The sequence below is a fragment of the Trichosurus vulpecula genome, chromosome 5, assembly GCF_011100635.1.
Source record: "Trichosurus vulpecula isolate mTriVul1 chromosome 5, mTriVul1.pri, whole genome shotgun sequence".
Lineage (NCBI taxonomy): Eukaryota > Metazoa > Chordata > Mammalia > Diprotodontia > Phalangeridae > Trichosurus > Trichosurus vulpecula.
In genome coordinates, this window is record NC_050577.1 from 309,694,786 (window position 1) to 309,721,092 (window position 26,307).

At 51.5% G+C, this 26,307-nt stretch overlaps 1 protein-coding gene across 7 annotated transcripts in view; it reads right to left on the bottom strand.

The window, feature by feature from the left end:
* The window catches only part of LOC118850005 (rho GTPase-activating protein 8-like), a 71,211-nt gene that overhangs the window by 30,419 nt on the left and 14,485 nt on the right, over window positions 1-26,307 (bottom strand). The window contains exons 5-8 of one of the 7 annotated variants that reach the window (XM_036759172.1): window positions 24,378-24,469; window positions 23,873-24,013; window positions 20,311-20,446; window positions 17,369-18,218 (exon numbers count right to left, since the gene is read on the bottom strand). The exons of 1 other annotated variant lie outside the window; for it this stretch is intronic. In XM_036759172.1, coding sequence (XP_036615067.1) covers window positions 17,695-18,218; window positions 20,311-20,446; window positions 23,873-24,013; window positions 24,378-24,469 — 893 coding nt within the window. In that variant the 3' untranslated portion in view covers window positions 17,369-17,694. Of the gene's footprint in view, window positions 1-596; window positions 789-6,112; window positions 6,169-7,129; window positions 7,287-7,592; window positions 7,684-17,368; window positions 18,219-20,310; window positions 20,447-23,872; window positions 24,014-24,377; window positions 24,470-26,307 lie in introns of those variants that run through there. 5 more of the 7 variants (XM_036759168.1, XM_036759175.1, XM_036759170.1 and 2 more) reach the window with 5 other exon arrangements.

Consider the following 26,307-nt stretch of genomic DNA (forward strand, 5'->3'; position numbering starts at 1 on the left):
AGCAACAAAAAAGTGACCTAGAAACTCAGTGGTGAGCTCAACCCTTTTCTGGGTGAAGCAAGAGGGTTCTGCAGGCACAGCCAGCCCCGGGAAACCACTGCTCTCCATTTCAGAGGCTTTAGAACATCTCGAGGACTGTGGCCCAGGGCAGGAGCATCCGTGACCATGGAAGAAAGGCTCCCTGGTCTGGAAGCCCCCTGAGGCTGAGGGCTGTATCTTGTCCAGACTCTCTGTCTCTCCCAGAGATAAGGGCTCAGCTTGGAGCTCAGCATACAACAGGTGGGCTCCTAAACATTGGCTTAATTTGCTCAGTTCCAGTGACTAGGCCCTTTCTGCAGTCTTCTGGAAGGATGAAGACCTGGGTTTGAGCCTACTTTGTGTGACCTTGGGCTGGATCTTTCCTTCTCTGGTGCTCAGTTTCTCTCATCTCTAAAATGGGCAGAGAAGCCAAGGTTCTCCCTGCCTGTTGGGAATGAGCTGTGCAGAGAAATAAAAGCTCCCTTCTACAATTCTGGCCCCACTGCCCTCCCCAGGTCCCCATTGGGAGCTCAGGGGAACAGGAAACAGCACAACGACTGGCTATCTCTGAAGCTTACGTCCGTCTGTGATATCGGTCCCAGATGGTCCAGGACACCGAGTGAAATGGAATCAGGGGCATTTACCGATCTCTGCTAATGCTTCCAAGTCAATCCCCGACATGTTTTCAGCTGGAGCCAATCCAGCTTGGAGACTGGCAGTGGAGCTTAGGGGTCCCTCCTGGTCACCGGATAGCCTCTCAGGGGACAGCTCTAGAAAGGATGCACATGGCCGATGAGAGCCTAACAATGCCACGGGACCCCAGCTCTAGAGCTGGAAGCCATGCCCCTTGGGGGTCACCCAGTCCAATCCCCTCAGGCCCAGAAAAGGAAGTGACCAGCTTAAGATCATGGGGAAGGAAGTAGCAGACTCTGGATTTGAATCCAGGTCCCCTGCCTCCCAAGCCAATGCTCTTTCTACTGTTTACCTTGCTGCTTAGACAAGGCTTTTAAAATGCTCTCACCCCGAAAGCCTACAAATGTAGAGAAAAGAACAAAAACAAAGGAAAGATGGTCCAAATGACCAAAACCTGACTGATTTCTTTCATCCTTCCCAATGTCACTTGGGTAGACAATGCTCCAGTGGAGAGATCCCTGTGCTTTCAGCTGCCTGGGTGACCTGGGCAAACCCTTCCCCTCTCTGGGCCTCAGTTTCCCCATCTGTAAAAGGAGTTGGAGTAGATATCCTCTAAGATCCCTTTCAGCTCTAGACTGATGACCCTATGACCATCCTAAAAAGGTGGGTGGGCACCCACCCTGTCTGCCCCATAGCAGGGTTTAAATGATTCCGACATGTGAACCTCCACTCCTGGTCTCCTCTCACCAGGAATGGCCTCCCAGATCTCATGGCCTGAAGGATCTAAGGTCATTCTCTCATTTTACAGGAGAGAAAACTGAGGCCTAGAGAAGGGAAGTGGCTTTCCTGGAGTTCCAGCTCTAACAAATACCCACTGATTTCAACCAGGTTAAAATGTCCTCAGAAAGAACCTGGGCTGAAACTGTCTCAGAAGCTGAACATAGCAGGAGTTAGACCACCCAAAGTGGTCCATGAGGGAGAAGAGAAAGCTCCCCACGTCTGTGGGTTCCCCACATGGACAGCTCTATCTGATGCCTGCACTACCCAGTTCCCATTCCAGGGGACCCCATCACAAGCTGGATGAAGCAGGTCTCACATCCTTCAAGGAGTTGGTGTTCTCTTGATGGATACCTCCTCTGTGCCAAAGAGACAACATAACCTCTAAAGCAACACTGCACAGTTCGAATCATGGCTCACTGGCTACTGAGGGAACTCCTTTGAACTCAAACCTCCATGATAAGATAAACTGCAGATGGAGAACACGTCATGATGTAGAGACGAGCCCGATCTCCTTCTCTCTCTGTGCATAAAGAAATGAGTTTACTTACACCAAGGGGCAGCTAAGCAGCACAGTGGAGAGAGCACTGGGCCTGGAGTCAGAAAAACCTGAATTTAAATCCGACCTCAGACACTTCCTAGCTGTGAGACCCTGGGCAAGTCACTTAACCCTGTTTGTCTCCGTTTCCTCCTCTATGAAATGAGCTAGAGAAGGAGTTGGCAAACCAGTCCAGTATCTCTGCCAAGAAAATCCCCAGCGGGGTCTTGAAGAGTCAGACATGACTGAACGACATACCACCTACACCAACCAATGGCAGTAGGAAATTTATTCATTTACTTATTTATTCATTCAACAACTGCTTTTACCAGCATGGAGCACAAGAGGAAGAGAATGATAAACATCTGCTCAGTGCATTTAGGGTTGTGAGCTCGGTACCTGGGTGGCAGAGACTGCTCCAAGAAGGGTCACTCACTGACCCCCTCCCTCATGCTACCAGACCCTGGGTACAGTGCCCCCTCAATTCACCTTAAAACGTGGATTGTTGCTATAAAAATACAAGTGAGCAAACAGGTTTTGAAAGCAATGACCTTAAGGCTGCCCAGCCAAATTGGCACCTCCTCCCCTCAGGCAAGTTTTCTGGGAACAGAAGTTGGAAGTTCTAGGGCACAGTTAGAGGCCAGGCCAGAAGCAACCCCACTCTGGATCTGGAGCTGGCAGGGCCAGGCTTAGGGATGGGCCTCAGGGCCATCCCAATGCACCAGGCTTGGCCACAGGAGGTAGGTCCATACCGATGACCATCACAGCAGTATTTCTAAAGTCCTTTGAGGTTTGCAAAATGCTTAATCCCACATTCTTCAAGCTAAGGCTCTAAGATGAAATGAGAGTTCCCAGGCCACACAGCTGGGAAGTGTCAGGGAGGGATCTGAGCCTAGGTCTCCTCACTCCAAGGGGAGTACCCTCACCACTGTCCCACCTCTGCTGCTGAAAGGAGGCAAATTTCATGGGATCCAAGTCCCATGGAGTCTTCATTCCAGGGTCAAGGACCCTGCTGGCCCAGGCATTTTAACTCAATTCAACACTTAGTAAGTGCCCACCGTGGGCATGGCAGGCACTGTGCTCTGGACTGGGGAACTCAGCATGTTTAGATAAGACAGGAATGGAGAGGCAGAGGCAGAGAAAGCAAAGCCTGTAGCAGACACATCATAGTGGCCACATGACCCCAGACACCTGGCCTTCTCTATCCTAATAAAATCACAGGTGGGCCTCACCTTGTTCAGTTCACAGGGGTGTGTATGTATATGTGTGTATGTGTATATATATGTGAATGTGTGCGTGTGCACATGGATATATATGCATGTATGCACATGTGGGTGTGCATATGTGAGTGTGCTATGTCTGTGTGTATATCATGATGTATATGTATGTGTTTATACATATGTGAGTGTATATACGTACATGTATGTGTAAATGCATATGTGAGTATATGCGTGTACATGAGTATGTATATATGCATGCATGTGTATGTGTATATGTATTTGAGAGAGAGAGTGTGAGTGTGTGTGTGTATGACAAAGTCCAGACCTGCCCCTGGCTTTCAAAGACCATACAATGTAATGGGGGTCAGCAGAGCAGCTGTTAAAAAATACATCAAGCTCCCCCTCCACTCCTGCCGCCCGAATTCCCCCAAACATCTAGAAAATGCCAGACCAAATCCTGATTGGGAAATCCAAACAAAAGTCTCCATGAGTCACTTTTCCAGCCCAAGATGACACAGGGCCACAGACAGGGAGGTCAGCATTCACTGGGGGTGGAGTCTGGCCAGTAGCATGCCACCTGGAGCCCTCCAGTGCAGGGAGAAGTTGTGCACCAGGGCAAGAGATAGTGCCAAGTACCAACATGCCACTCTGTGCTCCCCCAGTGCCAGGTCACAGACTGAAGCACCTACATCTAGGGGCAGCATTTCCCTCCAAGGTAAGGAGTGGTGGAAGGGCCTAAGGCAGTGTGCCAAGGGAGACATGCATTCAGAAGCCAGCAGCAGCAGGGTGGCTCCAACCTCAGGAGCAGAGCAGGGTCTCTGTTCCAGCTTCTAGCCCAATCTGAAGCCCACAGAGGAAGGACCAGGGCAGGAATCCCATGCCAAATGGGAACCCAAAGTTCAGTCACTCTGAAGCAACAGACCTGTCAGCTTGCTGATGGTCTAGCTGTGTCTATTGAAACTTCTACCAGGGCTTACAAGCTGTTGCTCAGACCCAAACAGGTCAGTAACTTGTAGAGCTTAGATAGGGGCAGGGGGAGGAGGAATCAGACATCACTCCACCAGACTCCTTTGGGAGCCCTGAAAGCTGTCCAGTCCCCAGCCTGAACTATTCCTGAGAGCCTGGAATAACACAACACCTAATACACCAAGACAACTACAACAAGACCAACCCAGACCTTCCCTGAAGTATGAAGAGACCTAACATGAAGTCCAAAGTCAGGAAGCTGGAAGAAGGCACAAAGGAGCCCCACCATAAAAGGTTATTATAGTGACAGGGTCACTCAAGATGCACACCCAGAAAAAGAGGGTGACTCCAAAAGAGCTACAAGCAAAGCCTCAGAGGAAAACACAGCTTGGGCACAGATTCAACCAGAATTCCTGAAAGAGATGAAGCAAGAGTTTGAAAGGAAAATTAAAAGTGTCTTATCCATAAAATGAGAGCATTTGGGGAAAAAATGGAAAAGAAATGAGAGCTAAAGGTGAATGAATTGGAAAGGGAATTAACAGTCTGACACAGGATGTATACAACCTTGTGGCAAACTCCCTGAAAATTAAGATGAAGTAAACAAAAGACAATGACTCCATGAGATAACAAGAAATAGTATGACTAAGGCTCAGGGATAAAATGACTTGCCCAAGGTCACCCAGCTAGGACGTGTTTGAGGTGGGATTGGAACCCATGTCCCCAGACTCCACCTCATTATAACTCATCATATGCCAGGCTCTGAACTCTGTGCTAGGGGAGAGACACAACTAAATAGCAGCCTACTTCCTGTTGGTCCCCCAGGAGCTGGACCAAGTGAGGGTGTGACATACAGAGGAGAAAAATATTTACAACTGTTAGACTACCTGAAAGTCATGACCAGTTTTAAAAAAAGAGCCTATGCATTATATTTCAAGAACTCAAAAAAAAAACCAGCCCCCCTCAGATCGTTTAGAACTCGAGGACAAAGCAGAACAAGAAAGAATCCACCAGTCCCCTCCTTAAAGAATTCCCTTGGTGAACAGTCTAGCACCCCTAACTCTGCAAGCCTGAGAATGTCAGAATGCCCAAGTCTGGGACCATAGAGATTTTTAAAGTACACATACATGCAGAGAAGAGAACAGCAGGAGGGCTGGAAGGGACCACAGACCAGCAGGACAGTTTTGAAAGTGACACTGTGAATCAATTAAATATTTAAATGGGAAAGCAACAGAGATTCATAGTTTCACCTACAAGACAATTCTCTTTTTCTTCTCTGCTTTGTATAATGGAAGTGCTCATTTTATATGCTGTTTGTTAAGTCCAGAATTTAAAAAAAAATAACATTTTTTATAAAGCTATATTCCCAGCTCTTTTTATCCTGGTGCATTATGGTTCGATTTCTAGATTCTCTTTTCCCTCCTCAATAAGGCCTAGAAGATGCATGTTTGTGATGGGAGGTGGAAGTGGATGAATGGGCATATCCCTTCCCATTTTTACAGAGTAGGAGGGGATAGAGGTGAGATGTTGCTACTCATTGAAGGCTATAGAAGGCTAGAATGAGGAAAGGGATGCTATGGGGCTTTGGAAACATTATAGCTGTATAGAAGTGCTGCAGCTGATTGCTGCCAGAAGTGTGGCAGGGCTGGCAGCCAGGACTCCTGATTTCCTGGGCCGGGTGGTCCTTTCTAGCCCAATTTGTCCAGAATTCATGACCTCTTGATCTAATGTACAGGTTTCTGAAATTTGCCAAGGTCGGGTAGAAACTAGAACCCAGTACCATCGGGATTCCAGTTATCTTGGACACCTCCTATTCCCAGCTTCCTCTGCCAGGCTGGAATGGGGAGGAGGGAACCACAGGAATCTCGGTCACATGAGCTCGGAGCAAGGCTGGAAGTGTGTGGGACCGAAGCCCAACAGGGCAACAACCTTTTAAAGATGGAGGTGGGGGGAGCCATTTTACCATCATCATTCAGATACTCCTTCTCCAGCACCATGTGGCCCCCATTATTCTATCATCTGTGGGCAGAGAAAGTACTCAGTGATAACCTGCTGCTAGGAAGTCAGGAAGGTTAGGGCTTCATGCCGCCCCCCCCCCCACCCCCTCAACCAGCTTTGTCACTACTATGGGCCGGAGGGTCAGTGACCCCTCTCTGAATCTCGATTTCCGGTTGTGTAGATGGTGGCTCATAAAACCTACAGGGGCTGGATCTCAGGGCTAAATAGCGAGGCTCCGAGAAGATAATGGACGGTAACAGCATTTATTAGGCACCTATGGTGTGCCTGGCCCTGTCCCGAGCGCATGGGACCCAGAGACAAAAGTGAAACCATGTCAGGCTTGGTTACTCTATGGGCAAATGAAGCTCTTTCTCTCTCACGGCCTCAGTTTCCCCCACTGTAAAATGAATAGGAAGATGTCTGCGACCTCCGGGAGCTCGCTGCAGATTCCTCAGACTCCCAGCCTCTCCCTCTGCACTGACCCGCCCCGACCCCTTGGGAAAAGAGGCGGAAGTGCTCTCCAGCTCTGATTTGGAGTCAGGGAAGCCAGGAAGGACAGAAACGCGCCAAGGTCCCCAGTGGGAGGAGGAGGGGAGGCGCCCCCTCCAATCCAGAACTGCTCCCTAGAGCCGGGGAGGGTCTGCGTGTGTAGCAGGAGCGGGGACAAATGACCCAGAGCCCAGCCAGGGGACCACAGTGGAGCGGCCCTTGCGGTAGGAGCGGGGACAAATGACCCAGAGCCCAGCCAGGGGACCACAGTGGAGCAGCCCCTGCGGTAGGAACGGGGACAAATGACCCAGCCCCCAGCCAGAGGACCACAGTGGAGCGGCCCCTGCGGTAGGAGCGGGGACAAATGACCCAGAGCCCAGCCAGGGCACCACAGTGGAACGGCCCCTCCCCCTCGCTAACAACTTTCCAGGCCTCTCTTCCCCCTCGACTGAGGCCACAAGTGCGACTGATCCCCAGCCCAGCCTGGACTCACCCGGCCCTCCGGCGGGAACCCAGGGCCAGCCTCGCTTGTCCTAGGGGCCAGGAACTGTGGAGTGTGACGGGGTTCTCGCTTACCTGGCTGACCAGGTGTGCGGCGCCCCTCCCCAGTCCTTCCCTACGGCCCCGGGGTGCGAGCTGGTCAGTGGATGGGGGAGGGGCGGGGCCCGGAGACAATTTCCTGGGCGGGGGGCGGGGGCGGGGTAGGGTTGGGAAGGGAGGGATGGAGTGGAGTGAAAGTTTGAGAGGGGGCGGGGCTAGATCCGGAGGGATGGAAAAAGGGAAGGGGATGGAGAGGAGTGGTGGAGTGGAGAGGAGGAACAGGTGACATGGGAGAAAGAGGGTCTACAAGGAGGAGGGGAATGCTAGGGGAAAGGGGTCTCGAGAGCCCCACAGCACTGAGCTGCTTTTTTTTGGCGCCTCTCTTTGCTTCTCCTACCCTCCTGGGGGCTCCTCACCTGCTCCAGCGGCCCCTGGGAGGTGAGTGGGGCCGAGACTGAAGGAGGGTCCGATGGAAGAGGTGAGTCGCGGTCCAGCAGGCGCGCACATTCCCGCGTTCGTTGATAAGGTAGGACCGAGCTGGCTTGGCTCCCCGAGATCTCAGGTTTCTCCCTCCCCCGCCCCCCACTTCTTCACCGCCCCCGCCTGCCTCAGCCCTACAGCTCCCTGGCTTACTGATTCTCTTGACCTTGGAGAGCCCCAGCCCGGGCTACTACCCTAGGGAAAAGAGCCCCCTGGTCCAGGAAGGGAGCGGGGCCAGACAGAAGGGAAGGGATAGGAGAAACTGTTCAGCCGAAGATGCCCGGAAATTGAGGAAGCCTAGGCCACTGAGCTGCCCCACTCCAAGAATCCTTACTAAGCCCCGCCTCCCCAGGTCTTCGGCTTATTCTGGAAGACCAAGTGAATGGAGCTCTTGCGGCAGACCCCCTCCCACTTGGGGACCCCTCTGCCTGGTGGAAGGCTCCCGAGGCCATCAAGTCCAACAGCCTCAGTTTACAAAAGTGCAATTTGAACCCTGGTCTCAATGGGCTGCCCACCTTGCCCTTTGCCTGCCATGGCTGGGGAGTTTTTCCTTACATGTCTCTGAAATCAATGTCTCTAAACCATATTCCTAAGTGTATTTGGGGGCGAGTCCACAGAATAGGGTTGATTCCTCATTCCCTAGACATCTTTCAGATGAGGAAACTGAGGCTGAAAAAAGGAGAAGGGACTTAGGCAAGGTCAGAACGATCAGCCAAGGGCCGTTAGGGAATGAGCACCTTGCAGCTGTGCTCTCCAGCGCTGTGTTTAAAGAGGAACACAGTGGGGGGGGGGGGGGGAGAGGGGGCGGGTAACAGCACAGCAGTCTGGAAAACATTTATTAATCACTTCACCTGGTGTGTACATGGCCCCGGCTTGTCCCCAGGGATTAAAAGACCATAAAAGGGAAACAGCGTCGGGATCTGGGGGTTTTAGAGCGGCCCCCAGTGGGTGGACACAAGCCCTCTCCTTCCTGGGGCATCTCAGCATAGGGGGTGCAGAAAGGAGGGGAGGAGGAAGACCAAGTCAGTCCCATCTAATGCCTTCTCTGAGAGTGATTGGTAGACAGCCTCCTCCTCCAGGAATCCTGCCCAGACTTCCCGACGACACCTGTTTCCCCCTCTCTCCTGTACTTTTCAGTTCAACTTATGTTAAAATGATCCATATTTTTGCTTTTCTCCCCACTAGAGGCTGAGGTCCAAGAAGACCCTTCTGAATGAATACATGCCATTCTGTTTCCCAGCTCAGAGCTCTGATCTGTGTTCAGTAGTCACTTTATAAGTGTTTGAGATCAAAGTTCCCTTCAATGGCAGGTGGTCACTTGGGCTTTTGAAGGTTATTCCAGAGGATGACAAGATGCTCTGGCTCGTCCCATTAAGATGGAAGTCAGCCAGGCCAAGCAGGCAGCCTCTAGAGGGGTAAGGAGTTGTCCTGGTCACTATATGTGGAACTAAGAGGATGCAAAGGATGGGGAGAGCACCCCGATGCCCACCATGCCCCCCCAACACACACTGGAGAGATCACGGACCCCAGAAGTGTGGCAACAAGGTTTAAAGAAACGAGAACCTCTGGGGATAAAAGCCTGCTCCCTGCCTCTCCCAGTCCTGAAGCTCCTAAGTGGGGGCTTCTAGTCTCCAGGTGCAGCATGCTGCCCACTTGTCCTAGGAAGTGCCAAGGTAGGCACCCAAACCAGCATTTTCTGACTGCCAATCCACAAGACTGAGGGCTGGCTGGTATACCACAATGCCCCCCCTTATCTAGACTTCTAGAGCTGGGGGGACCAACCCTGTCATCCTACAGTTAAGAAGACTGAGGTCCAGGGGACGAAGTAACTGGCTGGAGGTGATGCTGTAAGCCTAGAGATGGGATCAGGGCCCAGGTCATTCCAGTGGACCATGCTGCCTTCTGGGGATGTATGCCAAGGTTTGCATCAAAGAAGACCCTGTTCAATGGGGGCCTTGCACTAGATGGTGTCTTTGGTCCCATCCAGCTCTGACATTCCATGCTTTAAGGGCCCTTCCAACTTGTAACCCAATAGCCTCAGTCAGGCTTGACATTTTCCATGCTATGCAGACATCATTTTATCTGTATAAAATCAGTCTGCCTTGAAAGAGAAACAATTTGCTTAGTTTCTCTTCTGAAGGTCATTTTGGTTACAAGTTCTGGTACGACTCTAAGTGGTGAGATCATCCTGAGAGGCTACCTTGACACTTCCCCCCCCTCCACACTCTCCACAGGGACTCTGGAGAAGCCCTCCCTCCCCCAGGTCTCCAGGGCAATGCCAGCCTATTCAATCACCCAGAGTCTTGAAGCTGTTCACAGGACACCAGAGCACTAATAAGGAATAATCCCAAAGGAAAAGATTGGGGCCCTGTTGTGTCAATGACAATCCACCATGGTGCATCATGAAGCCCATGGGCTGTCCAGGGGGTGGAAGGATGCCTGCTTCTGTGCCTCCTTCTTCTGGGGTCCCCCCTTCCCAGCCTTTCCAGTCCTCATCCATGGTGAGCTGTCTGTGCTTATTGGGATGATAAGTCCACATTTTAACAATTGTGCAGAAGAAAAGAAACAGGGAAAGGGAAGACCCAAGAAATTAGGCTTCAAGCTATGGTTTGTCCCTCTCTCAAAATTAGATTTAGGAGGCAAAAAGAAGAGGAGGAGGAAGGAGAAAGATCCAGGGAAGCACAGACCAGGAGCTGGAAGGAGCAGCTCAGGTCATCTCACCCACCCCCACCTCCCATTTTACAGCTGACTTCAGCCTTGACCTGAGCTCCAATACCAACTCCAGCCCTTCTTGCCTGGGAAGCCTTGGACACTCCCAGGCCTCAGCTTCCCTGGAAAATGAGGGCAGCCCTGTCACAGCTGTTGTCACCCTCTGCTGGCCACAAGGAAGCCCAGAGGCTGGCCCTGCCACCCAGGTGTGCCCAATTTCACTGGGACTCTGATTTCAGACTGGCCCTTCCCCCACCCCCCTCCCCCACACTTAGGTCCGGTGATTCTTCTCCTCCATCTTCTTCCTTCTGGTGCTTCATACACAGATAAGGAGCCCTGCCAGGCGTCCCACCTCAATTAGTCAAGCATTTATTAAGTGCCTACTATGGGCCAAAAACTGCTAAGCATTTGGGGATGCAGAGAAAATCAAAACAAACCCCAAACAAAAAAAACCCTGTGTCTGCCCTCGGGATCACAGTCTGATGGGGAGCAGGGAAGAAGAGAAAAATTTAAATGCATGTCTCTGACTCTAACCCTAAATGTGCACTGTGTACAAACAAGATGCTGTTGTTCAGCGTTTTCAGTCATAACCTACTCTTTGTGACCCCATTTGGGGTTTTCTTGGCAAAGATCCTGGAGTGGTTTGCCTTTTCCTTCACCAGATCATTTGATAGGTGAGGAAACTGAGGCAAACAGGGTTAATTGACTTGTCCAGGAGGTCACATAGCTAGTAAGTAAGTGTCTAAGTCTGGATTTGAACTCAGGAAGATGCTTCTTCCTGACTCCATGCCTGGTGCTCTATCTGCTGCACTAGAAACAGGATAAATTGAGGGTAGTCTTAAAGGGAAGGCACTGAGATGAGGAAGGACAGGCCAGGAGAACCTCTAGCCTGGAAGGCAGCCAGAGAAAATGCCCAGAGCCTAGAGGGGAACAGGAAAGAGGCTGGGTTCCCTGGAGTGCAGAGTGTTTGGAGGAGATTGCCCAGTAGACTGGAAAGGTGGGAGGTGGGGTGGGGTATGGAGAACTTTGAACACCGAACAGAGAGTTTTATTTGATCCTGGAAGGACTAGGGAGCCTCAGGAGCTTACTGAATGGGGAAAGGGGTGATGTGGACAGAGCTGTGCTTTCAGAAGATCAATCTGACAGCTGAGCGGAGGGTGGATTAGAGTAGGGGAAGACCTGAGGCAGGCAGCACCCCTCCCACCCCAAACAGGCCACTGCAGGTGACAAAGGCCTGCCTAGGGGAGGGGTGCAGTGGCAGAGGAGAGAAGGGGGCATATCAGGCAGATGTTTTGGAGGTTTTGATGACAGATTGAACATAGAGGGAAAGAGAAGTCCCAGATCACACCTACTTTTGGAGCCTGGGGGACAGGAGGGGTGGCAATGCCCTAAACATGCTCACATTCATGAAGTTCAGAATAACAAATACACATACACACACACACACACACACATATATATATATATATATATATATATATATATATATATATATATATATACATTGAGAGGGATAAGAACCCACCTGGTTAAAGTGCTACTTGGGGAGTAGGGGTGAGGGCCAAAGGAGGCAGGTGGGGATGGAGATCCTGGATCAGAATCATGGAAAGCATGATCACCAGCTGCCTTGGGCAAACCTGAGTGTCTGTCCCATCATTCCCATGCCCAGAGACTGTTACCATTTTATTTTTGCCAGGATCTACCTGGAGAGGGAAGGGGGTGGAAGGGAATAGACATTTATTAACTGCCTACTGTCTGTCCCTCTGCTCAGGGAGGGCTCCTGAGGTCCCTCCTTAGATTGGTCTTTGTCCCAAATCCAAGGCTGCCTTGCACCTAGTAGGGGCTTAATAAATCCTTAATCCTTAATAAATCCAACTGATAAATGAATCTGAAGGCTGAGGTTGGATTTTTCCAGACAGTTTGAGATCCTGCCTCTGGGATTTCCCAGGACTATCATCACCAAAGTATGACTGCCTCCCCTGTTAGCTCACCTTCCTCCCTCTCGCCCCCTTAATAACAGGCTTCCTTCTGTATTTGGGGCATCACTGGGTGGTTCAGACACTTCCAACACCAGCGGCAGGCGTTTGAATTATGATAAATTAGAACGTTCATCTCGGCTGAGAGTTGCTATAGACATGACTACAGTTGTTACAGTCAGTGTGTGACCATTTTCAATGTGATTGTGTCAGACTTAATTTCTTGTAATTACCCAATAGCACTTGTGTGTATGATATGTGTGAGTGTGTGTGTGTGTGAATAAGTGTGTATTGTGTAGGGGTGTGTATGTGTAAGAGAGATAGACACGAGTTCTAGGCTCACTGCCCCCACTTACTGACCATATAAACACCCATCCCCAAGTTATTTAGGAGTTCCTGCCCTTTGGTTTCCTCCTACACAAGATAGGGACAATAAGAGAAGTTACCTTCTCAGAACTGCAGCCATTTTATCTCATTTTACACTCGCAGCCACCCAAGGGTGATTGATTATTATCGCCAGCTTCTAGGGAGGGAGAGCCCTCTATGAAGAGCAGGCATAACGTCCAGAGAAGCATTGACAACATGAATCCATTTGTCTTGTATGTCATCAGCTAAGTCTGGATGTATGTGCTTCATCCAGAGAAATTCAGGGGCAAGTCCCAGGTCAAACAATCACAAGATGGTAGAATCAGAGAATCAGAAAGTGCGAGGGATTTCAGGGACCATCTGGCCCAAATAACATTTGAGCTGGTGCTCTTCCTGAGAACCCCCACCCCCTCCCCAGTGAGCTGCAGCTGTTGCTTGAAAATCTTCATGGTGGAGGAGGAAGAGCTCCATGGGGCATTCCACTATCTATATCTGTCCACATGAGGATGGATCTTCTCACTTTGAGTCCAAGCCTGTCTCTGCAACCAGCTCCTCTCACTGTAGGACCCCTGGACAAAAACAAAGCCGCTTCCCCATCACCCCTAGCCTTCAGGCACTTGGAGAGCTAAAGGCCTTCAGGTTAACAACAGGATCAGTCACCATTTTTTACCCATATCTAAGAACAAATTTCTAAGGATCACAAAATGGGGCTCCATGGCTCACACACTTAGGAGCAGAAGGGCTCTCCCATTCTCCCAGCCTTGTGGGTGTCTGATCTCTTCTGGGCTCAGAACTTGTCTACCTTCCTCTGATTTCTCTCCTTTCAAAACAGACTCCACAGGGCACCCCCTCCCAAGTCCTCCCAACAGTGGTGTTTATTTCCTGGTTTGTGATCCCTGCTCTTGGCTGGAGGGGTATCATGGCATCAGAGGAAGAGAACTGATTTTAGACTCTGGATCTGGGTTCAAATTGTGGCCCTACTCCTTACTAATCATAGCATGATGGATTTGGAGGTAGAGAATGGTGAGGGCAGGGGTGGTCAGATCCCACTCTTTCATTTACTTTCCATGTGATTTGGGGTGAATCCCTCAAACCTCAGTGTCCTCGTCTGTGATATGATGGGCTGGACAGCTAGCCTTGGAGGTCCCTCGCAGCTCTGTGCTTCTCTTTTCTCATGAGAGGTTTCCATTCCAAAGGGTTCTGCTGGTGCCCTTGGTCTGATCAAGTTTTCACCACAGAGCCCAGATACCCATTTCTGAGCCTTTGCCAACACCTTCCTCTCATGTTTTGTTTCCAAAGAAGAAGTCCAATGCTGAAGATGGTGATGATGATGTCACCTCTGTTGAAGGGCTACAGAAGTGTTTCCTCATACTCTGGGGATTATTGGTCCTTATTTTACAGATGAGAAAATTGAGACCCAGAGAGGATGGTGCTCCCCCAAGGTCACACAGAGCAGGAGTGGGAGCCAAGATCACAGACACACCCCCTGCCCAATAGGTTAATGATCCCCCCACCCCACCCTGAGATCTCACCTGGTCGCTATCCAGGGCAGATACCTCCTTGCCTCCAGGGTCAGACACTTGGGCATTGATATTTCACTGATTCTCAGCAGCCAGGAAAAAGGCAGGGGCCCACACTGCCAGCAAAGGAGACATCTGATCACCCCAGTGAGAAGTGAGAGGTGTCTCATTCCCTGCCAGGAGCCAGAGGGGCAGGAAAGGAAGCATGTTTGTCACCAGTATCTGCCCTTCTCTGCCAGGATGAGGCTCTCTGCGGACCCTCAAAAAAACTTAGCATCACACAGGTTAGAGTTAGGAGGACATTCAGGGTGAGCCCCTCATTTTAGAGGTGGGAAGCCTGAATCCCTAGGAAGGGAAATGTTAAAGTCAAGGTCACCAATCTTCTGACTCCAAATGCAGCTTTCCACAAAGCCATGTTATTCATTCTTCAGTCTTTATTATGCACCTACTATGTACAGTAAGGGAATTCAGGGGAAGATGACTAGAGGTGGCGACCCTTGTTTGAAGATGACACCAATCTCCAGAAGACAATAGGACCTCCTCAGCAAGACCCAAGGCTGCTCAGAAGAGGCCGGGCTAACAATCTACACAGGGAAAACTCAATGGATGAATAATACCCATTGTCCAGGTGATGTCATACAGCAAGGTAGCCTATCAGCACAAGACAGGCCCAGCAGACAGATGACGGGCCAGGTCTGGGATTGAGTTGGATCCCATTTGGGAAATGGGACTGATTTTTTAATGACCCAAATTGCTCCCTCATTCAACAATTCATCTTTATAATACTTATGGTATTGTACTAGTGATGTGGGAACACCAAATGACAGGGGACCCAAATGTCAATGGAGAGGCCAGTGGTGGGCACCAGGGGTTCCCACAAATTTCCAAGCACTGCATGAGAAGGGCTGAGAGCACATTGCCAAGGAGGGATGAGTCTGGAGATGAGCTGGTCATTCTGCAAGCTTGAGGAACCATAGATCGGTAACCCAAGGACCACTGTACACTTTGCTACCTGGGGAAGGCCTCCAGGAGGAGGGAGCCTGGGCTGATGGGGAAGCATGGACAAAAAGTGCCCAGAATGGGAAGAGATCGGCACCTGGGCAGAGATTGACCTCACCCCCACCAGGTGCAAGGGCGTTCCACCTTCGGAAATGATGTGAGATCACTCATGTGTGGTGTAGTCTCCTTCCAGCCCCCTGAGAGAATGGAAGCGCCCCTGAAGGCAGGGCTTTGCTTCATTTGGGTGCCTAGCCTAGACCTAGTGTGCAGAGAAGATGCTTCATTGAACAAATCCTTCCCTTACTCCAAAACCCAGTTCCAAATGATGGGCCAGCCCACGAGTATTTCTTAAACCTCTGCTGTGTATCTCACCTGGTCATGCAACGCTTCTGAAGTTTTCCAGCTAACAAGGACGGGGTGGGGGGTTCTCTTAGGCCATTGATTGAGCTCTTATGGGCACTGCTCATTTCCTAGCACGGATCACCATGTCTGGGTACATCTCCCACATTCATCAAATGGGATGTCTGCCTCCTCTGACTCCTTCCAATGCTCTGCCCAGACAGGGGCAGTTAATGTTGGTGAAATGAACTGCAGAGAATTCAATCTACAGGCAGGATTTCAGCACACACATACAAACACCATTTGATGTTCATGGACTTTAATTTAAATTTCTGGGGGCTGTCTGGGGCTTGGGCCAATGACAAGGGAAAGAGAACTGAAGTCCAAGGCCCCAGAAGACAGAAGGGAAGGCAAGGCTCCAGCTGCTGTTCTCCCCTCCCCCCCATTTTACAAACTATCTTAGTTCTGGATGCGGGTGGGAGGGTTGGGCCAGGTAAACTCCTGCCTCACCTAAGCCTGTGTGCTGCTCTTGGCCAGATATGGGCCTGCTCCACAGAGACAGCCCCCAGGAATGTTCCTTCCTCTTTGCCAACTTCCATCTAGGGAGCCTGGGAAGAGGCAGCCTGAGCTGAAGAGAGGAGGAAGAGAAGCCCACCTCCAGACCAGTGCCTTTCTTTGGCTAGGTTTCCAGTCACAGATTCAGCAACAGAGGGGAAAGGGGACCATCCCCCCATTCTTGGTCTGAGCCATCACTGATGAGGGCTGGGGTGGGGGTGGTCCAGGCTGCCAGCATTGTGGCCAAGGCCAATGGCCAACCTATGGACAGGGTGGCCAGGAGACAGGGCTAGCAGTCCCAGCTTATGGAGGCCACTTGTTTGGTAGGGGATGGAGAGAGAAAGGTTGGTTGTTACTGTCCATGGTGACAGACTGGTCGTACCCATGGAGCTTTGGGGTACTTTGAGGAAGTGACCCTGAATCAGAGAAGGTACTGGACACAGGTTGGGTATGGCTGCCCACAGAGAGGCTTCTGTGGTGTGATGCTGTCACTGGAAGTCTCTCGTGGAATGCTGACCCCTGGGAAGGGGCTGAGGGAGGAGGTATGTATGTGAGTGTCCAATTTATGCTGGGCATCGTATGTTCTTGGACCAGCCTTGGTACTTTCCTCTCAGGTGGGGGAGAGTCTGGGCCGAGAATGAGGTTGCCCACTGACCTGGTGGTTGGGTCTCATCAGACTCAGTCCAAGTGTCCTTCTGGTTGAAAATCCCCGTGTGTGTGTGTGTGTGTGTGTGTGTGTGTGTGTGTGTGTGTGTGTTGATAGCTTATAATTACTTGTCTATAGACATGTTATATCTCTTTGGTAGAGTGCAGGCTCCATCAGGACAAGGAATAATGGACTGTTCACTTGTATCTCTACAAATCTGGCACAGTGCCAGGGTCAGGGCAAACACTTGACAAATGTTTGGTGATCAGTTGATTGAGGATGTAGAAAATGGCTCCTAAGGACACAGAAGTTTGAAGGATCCCAGGGAGTTAAGAAGGGGCACCAAGATAAATCAAGACCGTCCCCTGGAGAAGCCTGTCCAAGTGGCAAGAAATCTGATGGGAGGGCTGTGAGGAAACCAGGGAGTGAAAAAATACACCCAAGCAATGGCTCTCATTCTCTCTCTCTCTCTCTCTCTCTCTCTCTCTCTCCCATTCTCTCTCTGTCTCTGTCTCTGTCTCTCTCTGTCTGTCTCTCTCTCTCCCCCATTCTCTCTCTGTCTCTGTCTCTGTCTCTGTCTCTCTCTCTCTCTCTCTCTCTCACACACACACACACACACACACACACACACACACACACACGCACCGTATTAGTTACAGAGTGCCTCCACACATGTTATTATCTCATGGGATCCTCATGGCCACCATGGGAGGTCAGGGATTATTTCTCCTATATAACAGAAGAGGAGACTGAGGCTCAGAGAAGGTGACTTGCCCAGGGCTGCAGGGCCAGCAATGACCAGAGCAGGGACTCCAACCCAGGCCTCCCGTTCCCCAGTCCAGGGCGCCCTCCATCGTACCAAGCTGCCTTTGACACATACATTCATGGCCCAAGACATGAGCCAGGTTGTTCTCCTGGTGGGGGATGGTCACACAACGCTCTGTCTGCTCCCATCCACACCATATCCTGTTGCCTTAGAGCGTCCTCGGTCAAAGTTTATGAAAATCCCTTCAGAGTCAGAATCAATGGATTCCAAAATTTGGTCTACTAAGTTCTCTGGGCTGGAGGAAGGGGCTGAGATTGAGGCTGGGTTTCTGGACAGTTTGAAGGTCGGACTGGGCTCACTGCACTGGTGGTACAGGCCTGGCAGTGGTGGCTGCCTCACTGGATGGACTTTGGCATTGGAACGCTCAGTCTCAGCAGCCAGGGACAATTTGGGGGCCACCATGGAGACCTTGGAGCCACCATCAAGGTCGGCATAGTCCTGGGCCTCAGGGCAGGATGTCATCTCGGAGACAGAGTGTCTTCGGATGCCTGTGCCATTGGCCGCTAACCCTTCTGTCTCATACTCCGCCACGGGGGTGAGCAGTGGATTGTTGTAACTCTTGGAGCGAACAACCGGATTCTTGGCCATGGTGTCACCTGCCTTGGAACGGCGGGAAAAGCGTTTTTCTGTTGGAGGAAGCAAAATCAGAGTCATATGAGGCCAGTGGGCATAAGGGCATCTGCTACTAATTCCCAGAAGGCTAAAGTGCAAAGCAGGGTAGCAGGGTTCTCTCTCTGTCCCCATCTCTCTCTCTCTCTCCCCCTCTTTCTCTCTCTCTCCTCCCCCTCTTTCTCTCTCCTTCCCTTTCTCTCTTTCTGCCTCTCCGCCTCTCTCTCCTGTCTCTTCTTTTCTCTCTCCTCCCTTTCTCTCTCCTCCTCTCTTTTTCTCCCCTCTCTCCTCCCCCCTCCCTCTCCCCTCTCTCTCTCAGTCTTAGTTTCTTCATCTGTGAAATGGAGATGTTACACGCTCTTAAGCTGTTTGTGTGAGGACAAGGTGAGACAAGCCCAAAGGGGCTAGACAGGGATATAACTAGGGCTAGGTGGTTGGTGCTTTGTTTCAGTGCACCAAAATGTATTGTAATCCCCAACCAGGCAGAAGCAAAAAAGCTTAATACCTGATTAGCAAGAACAGTTAGTGACAACATGATTCCTCCTCCATGGCAGATGGGCTCCCCAGCTTGACCCTGCTCAGTCCCTTTCCCCAGTGGCAGCCTCCTAGGCTGTCTCAGGCTACCCTCCCATCTCTGTCTTTACTGTGAAGCTATTACAAGGAGTATTTCATGCCTGTTGGTCCAAACACATTTTCCAGTGCTTGGGTATTCAAACAGAAGTATCTCTCCTCTCCTTGCTTCCTTCCTCATTTCATCCCTTACCCCCTCCTTGTTTTCCCCCCTTCCTTCCTTTCCTTCTCCTTTCCTTCTTTCCTCTCTCCCTCCTTCATCCATCAGACCATTTCGGTTAGTGACCAGGTGGAGGGATCAAGGGTTTTTAAGAATCAGAGGAGTGTGGCAGAAAGGTATCAACAAGAACAAGGCTTCAGGGTGAACCAGGGATCACTGGAGAACCCTGGGAGAGTCTTCCTGGGACATCCAGTGTAGTGGAAATGTCCCTCTGAAAATCTGGGCAGGCTCGTATGAAATGATGTAGGGAGAAAGGAGTAGAACCAGAAGGACAATGTGCAGTGATCATGACGATGGAAGCAGAAAGATTAAGGAAAAGAAGTCAGACTCAGGAGGGCCTGGAAAAGCCCGAATGGCTCTCTCCATTGAGCCAGGCAGCCTTCGTGGGCAGAAAGGTAGGGGACCACTAGGGCAGGACGTGTGGTTACTGTATGGGAGATTAAGGAAGAAAGTGTGTACACAGTCACTCATCTTTGCTCTCTCAACTCTGTGCCTTAGCTCATGCAGCCTCCTCTGTCCCTGTCTTCCTGGAAGGTGTCTCTCTCTCCCTCCATCTCTTCCTCCTTCCCTCACTCTCTCCTTCCTGCCTCCTTCCAACTCTCCCTCCACCTCTTCCTCTTTCCCTCACTCTCTCCTTCCTGCCTCCTTCCCTTTCTCTCTCCCCACCTGTCTCCTTCTCTCTCTCCCTCCATCTCTTCCTCCTTCCCTCCCTCCCTCCTGCAAAGCCTCCTTCTGTGTAAAGCCACATGTCCTTCAGACTTCTCAGAGATGGATGCCTCCCCTGTAAGCTTTCCTGGCTTTCTAGGACAGACACGCCTGCAGCCTCTGGCTGAGGAGGACTCTCCCATCTTTTCAAGGCTAGCTCCAGTGTCCCCCCACCCCCAAGATGAGAGCAGTTGCCCCTCCCTAGCCCATCAGGCTCCCATCTGTCCTTAGCTAGCTGCCTTTGGTGCCCAGGTATCTGTGCGCACAAGCTTCCTTGTCATGGACCCCCATTCTTTCAGACTGAAGGGCTTACAAAGGGCTTTACTTAGAGGCTTGTGAGGGAGGTAGCTACAAATAAGGCAGCTGAGGCTGAGAAGGAAGGTGACCTGTCCAGAACCACACAGCCAGGAAGTGTTGGTGCCAGGCCAAAGAGCCACTTCCCTCATGCTCACTGGGGAGCAGGACCTGTTGGGGATGCTGAGGAGGAGTGAGGGAAGAGTGGTTGAGGGGGATGATGGGACCCTCCTCTCCCAAGAGCAGCTACTGAGGCCTGGGCTGCCAAGCTGAATCTGCCCCTACCTGCTGGTGTGGTCCAAAGGGCCCGGCTTCCTTACCCAAGATGCAGGAGTGTGTGAAGGGTCCATCATTGGAGTAGAGGCCATAGGTACCCAGGTACGGGGAGACCACCTTCTGGATCAGAGCCTCGAGCTTCAAATAGTCTTCTGTGATGCCTTTGGATTCATGGACCCCCTGAGAAGGCAAGAAGGCAGAAGGAAGGGCAGGAGGCATATGATGGAGAGAGTGAGGGGCCACTGGGACAGCAGCCCGGGGTAAGTGACGGGCCATGCTGGAAAGGAATCCCATTCCAACACCCCCTCTGATAGCCTAAGACCCTGTGGGCTCCCGTCTTCCCAAGCCCAGAATGTCTGAAGGTTGAAAGCTGAAGGGTGCTGCATCTGCAGCCATCACCACCAGGGGATGTCAGCATCTCAGACAGGCTTCTGAGCTCAGGGTCACTCTGATGGGACCCTTTCTCTGAGCCTGACCTTGGCGGAGCTGCAGATGCAGCTGATGGACCTCCCCTACCCATCAAGCTCCCATGTATGGTCTCTCCTGCCTGTTGGCCCCTAGGCCAGGGCAGGCTCCATCAAGATTCCCCCATTCCCCATTCCCAGGGCTCAGTGTTGCCAAAGAAGCCTCCTGCTCCCCTGCCCAAGGGGCTCCAGCGCTCCCTCACACATACTGAATGGAGGCCAGGTTCCTAGTCTGGCTTCCAAGGCTCTCCGCAATCCCCACCTTCCCCACCTTATCCCAGATCACGCCATCTCCAGAGACTTCATGCCCTGGTCACACCAGGCACCTGTGGCCTCCTGCCTCACCACCTTTGTCCCCATAGCTCCACATGGGCTGGAATGACCCCTTGGCCCATGCCTCCCTGAGGGCTTCCTGACCATCCGAAGCCGGGCTGCTCTCCCATCTCAGGATCCCCCCAATGCTTGTAGGTAGAGCTACTCACTGCCTGCGTGGGCCCCCTTGGGCCTGGCCCCTTTCCCTTGCAAGGAAGCAAACCACAAGAACCAGAGGCTGCCCTCAGGGCGCATCCACAAGCTATGTTTAGGGGAGTGGAGCAGGGGCCATATTTGGGGCAATATAGTGCCTTTCCCTGGTCCCAAAGGTGTTGTGTTTGTGTTGGGGGGAGGGGGACACACCCATCCTACACCATGAGCTCTTAAGGGGAGGGACGGTGCCTGTACTGGGCTTGATGCCCTGAAGGGATGAGGAGGAGGCTTCTACCTGGGCTGGGGGGATGGGGGTGGAGAAGACACCAATGAACAAGACACAAAGAAGAAAACTGAAGGAATCCAAGGAGGGCATGAACGGGTCGATTCAGTCACTACTCAGATGAATTGAAGACACTTTTACCAGTTTGCCATTTCATTTACAGCCCCCTTTGTTGCTGCTGTTTTCTATCCCATAATCTCTGTGGATGGTTAAGTCACAATAAGAAGGGAGGGGAGGAGGAATTGTGTCAGGCTTTCAGGGCCCCCAGATTTGTATCTGAACCAGAGACCCATTTTTCCTGCCATAAGTGAGGCACAGTGTTTGAAGTACTGTATGCTGGCAACCCCCAACAGTGGGTGGAGAGAAAGATGCTGAAACTTGACAAAGAAAGAATGCAGGAGGCACGGTCAGACTGCAGATTGTCTGAAAAGGCTCTGGGGGTCTAAGTGGACTGCCATCTCCCTAGGAATATGAGGGGTAGATGGCAGCACCAAGAACAGGCTGACCATTCTAGTCCCTGGCCAGGCCACATCTAGGGTTCTGGGCTCAGCTTTGGACATCATGGCTTAAGAAGAACACTTCAGATGAGCTGGAGAGAGTCCGGAGGAGGGTAGCCCCTGGAAGGAAGAGCTTTGAGTTGGCCCCATATGAGGTTTGTTTGGCCTGGCCAAGAGGAGTCCCAGGGGAGGGGAACATTGGAGGGGCTTCCCAGGTCTGAGGGGCTGTCCCATGGAGGGTGAGGGCAAAGGGCAAGGTCTCAGGGAGAACTGGGAGAGTCTTCCTGGGACATCCAGTGTAGTGGAAATGTCCCTCTGAAAACCTGGGCAGACTCTCATGAACTGATGAAGAATGAAATGTCTTGGGAAGTCCCTTCCACCTTGGATACTCTTCAAGTCTGTGATTTAGTCTGTGTTTGGAGGCCCACGACCTGCATTCAATTCCAACCACTGCTGATTCACAACCCCGGCCTCAGTAGCCCATCCATAAGCAAAGGAAGGTGGATCCCAGGAAGGTCCTGGCTCCAGGCCTATGGCCCAGCATGGCAGCTCTAGACTTGTATCCAGGAATCCAAGGGCCCAGTTCAGAGCTTGCTCCTTTTATGGCCAAGGAGCTTCCTGTTTCTTGGCCTCCATTCCCTTATCTATAATAGAGGTGGTGGTGCCCAGTGGTGTCCAAGCCTTGGTCATGAGTTTCCTCTGAGGTGTCTCCCAGGGTCTGGGCCCTGACCACCAGCCCCTGCCCTTCTCTCTTCTCTTGCACCCCTGCATGTGGGCCGTGCCCGACCAGAGAGTGCAGCCCCTGCCCGCTCCGATATTGGAGAAGTGGCCTTCCAGCTGCACCAGGCCCTCAGGCCAAACCTCTCCCCAGGGCAGGCCTCCCTTCCTCTGCGCCTGCCAAGGGCTGGGCCATGGGAGGCCCCAGTGCGGGCAGCTGCCCACCTCCCACCTCATGAAGGCAGGGAGCTCTGAACATGGGAATGTTCTCTATTGATGCAGGTCAGTGACTTGTCTGTTACTCACAGCCTCAGAACATTGCCTGGGCCACCCAGAGAGCAAGTGACTTGTCCAGGGTCACATAGCCCCACTGCTGGTCCTGCATGTCAGAGTGGGACTTGAACCCAGGACTTCCTGCTCCAGGACCTGCTTGCTATCCATTCACTTCCTCTATCCCCGCACACAGTAGAAGTTTAATAAATGCTTGTTGAATGAATGAAGCCATGTTAGCAATAATGCATGATCATAGTATCTTATCAATGATGTAACACTGTGATCAGATACTGTGTATGTATGTGTGATCAGAAGAGATCTGGGCTAGGATCCCTGAGATTGGCAGAGTCCAGAGAAGGTGTCTAGCCATTGGGAGAGCCTCCATGGAGGACCGAGGAAGGGACTGGATGAGGATGGCCCAGGGACCTGAACCTTGGAGGCTAACCTCAGGAAGAACATTTGAGGCCTCTGGTGAGGCATAACAAAAAACCTGGTGTCACCTGCCATCTGAGAGACCCCATGGAAGAACCAACCAAAGGCCCTGGCACCACATTTCTGATGTATGAACATTTGTACTCGGGCGAGCCAGTGACAGGGATCCCCTCTACCCAGGTCCCTGAGTGTGTGGCTCCCTTGGGACTCACAGAGAAACCACAAAGTCTAAGCCCCTTGGACTCCCTGACTGGGCACTTCCTGACCCTCTTTCACTCCATTATCTGCATCACCCCTCAGAAGGGCCTGGTGAGGCAGGGTGTGATAGATGTGCAGGGGAGGGTGTGGCCCACGGGTGAGGTGCCAACCAGGAGCACGGATGAGACCAGCATCTGGACCACATGTGGCAGCCCTGAGGAAGACTGCTCTGGGGACCCTAGGGCCCACCAGACGCCACCCCATGGTGAGTACTGACCTGGAGGACCAGCAGCATTTGGACAATGGAGGGGGGGATCCTGGCACGAGACCTTGAGAGGGTGTCTTCCAGCTTAATGTTGAGTGTGATGATGTTCCGAAAGTGCAGGAGGGCCAGCTGACGGACAGAGGGCTCCTTCCCCTGCAGTAACAAAAACCAGAGTTATGACAGGGCCCACAGCTCCCCCTCCCCCAAGGATCTCACAGCATCTGGACCAAGATGAAAGTGACCTCCCCAAGTCAATGCACACCAGAACCCTGAGCCCGTGCCTAGACCACAGACAGGGGAGTGCCTGATTGGAGGGTGGGTGGCTGCCTCACTGTCCACAGCATGTGTTCCTTTAAGCATCCCAGGAATGGGATGATGCAAGAATGACTTGGCCCATTTTATAGCTGTGAAAGAGGTCCAGAAGAGTGACTTGGCCAGGGTCACACAGCCAACAAATGGCAGAGCTGGATGTGGCCCCAGGTGGCTTATCTCCACATCATGCAATGAAATTATTCACCTGCACAGGGTAGAAAATGGCCTGGAGGGTGGGCAAGACATCCCCAAAAAAGAAATCCCAGGTTTCAGCCAAAGAATCTAGTAGCTTCTGTCCTAGAAGAAAAGAAAACCAGTTACTGCCCAGAAGACATCTCTTGGCATTCTAAAGGAGAAAGTGGTGAGCTCCCAGAGGAGCCCTGAGGGGGAACAGCAATTCCAGGTGGGCTCACTCATCCTCTTCAACCCCTCCAAGCTGGCCTCCCCTCTGTGTTGTACCTGGATGGGATGTCTCAATCTCCACCTACTCACCCTTCCCATAGCTTTCCAGACTAAAGTTCTTCCCCGCCCCCCCCCCCCCATTAGGACAAGGGAGCGCTCCCTGAGTACAGAAATGCCTTTTCTTACAGTTTAGCTGGATACATTGTTGTGTTTGTCTTTGGTTTTTGAAGAGGACCATGACATCTGGCAAATGACACGACTTGCAGTTGACTCGGATTTGAGTGAGGTAGGGCTGTGTAGGGTCACCGGCCTCACTTCCTCCTCCAGAACTTGACCAGATATTTGTCAGGATGAGTGGAGATGGCCCAGGATGCAATGGGAGACCTGGCCCTTTTAGGCTAAGGCCTTTTCAGGTACTCACTTTGAGTGAGGTGATGCCCATTCACTGAAAAGGCCTCTTTAAGGAGTGAGTCAAGGGATGTCCTCTTTAATTAGAAAAAAAAAAGGAAAAACAAGCTGGCAGGGGAAGACCCTCAGAGTTGCTATTCCAAAGAGAAACAGTGAGCATTGACATTCACTCTAAGCCAGGAGGGCCCAAAGAACAGCCATTAAGTGGAGCTTGGGTAGAGAGCTACTGTGGTCCATTCTATGAGCCTCAGAGTGAACTGAGTCTGAGTAGACAGAGCTGCCTGAATGGGGGCCCAGCTAGTTGAGTAACTCAGCTTATCCCCTCCCTCTCTCTCTCTTCTACTCTCCAAAGGAAGGTAAATTTTGATGGCCAGAAGCTGCCCACTTAATTTGAGATTTACTGGCTAGATTTCTTTCTTTCCTTCCTTTTCTTTCCCTTCCTTCCTTCCTTCCTTCCTTCCTTCCTTCCTTCCTTCCTTCCTTCCTTCCTTTTTCTTTCTTTCTTTTCTTTCTTTCTTTTTCTTTCTTTCTTTCTTTCCTGGGTCATCTCCAGTCATCCTGATGAATATCAGGCCACTGGACCCAGATGGCTCTGAAGGAGGAAGTGAGGTTGGTGACCTTGCACAGCCCTCTCTCACTCAAACCAAAGTCAAGTGTGCCATCATGTCATCATTTCCCTGACGTTATGGTCGTCTTTGAAAACGATGGATACATTGTAAGTGCTTAATGAATGCTCCCCTGCTCTCCTTGGGACAATGGAGGGGTGTGCTGGTAACTACTTGACAATGGTTACATGATATATTTTTAAGCTGATACCAGTTTACTATAAGCTGTTCTTGCCCTCTTCTCCCAGCCACTGAGCCCTCTCCAGGTTGTACAGTCACCACCCTCCGGCTCTTCTAGGAGGTAAGGAAGCACTTTGGGGACAAGGGCTGTCCCTAGTAACTGGTGTATTGCAGGTGCTTAAGACATGCCCAGTGGTTAATAATACTAACGATGATAAACATCTAGCATGGATTGCCTTGAGGCTCGATCACAAAGCTGTCCACTATCTCATTATCTCATGGGGGCCTCCCTCATACATGCCTTCGCCTCTTGAATGCACACTGGATGACTGCGGGCATCCCCCTCCCCCATTCCTGTTTCTGAGGTAGTGGGTGTAAATCCTGCCTTGTGAAGCCACCTCTGGTCTGGTCATGCCCTGCCAAGTCTTACCAGCTGAAAGAAGCTGGTGTGGATCCATGAGCTGGAGGAAGGGGGAACCTTGACTGGGTCTGGCCAGGGTTTTAGTTGGCTCCCAGAGGAGGAGTCATTTTTCTCCCCTT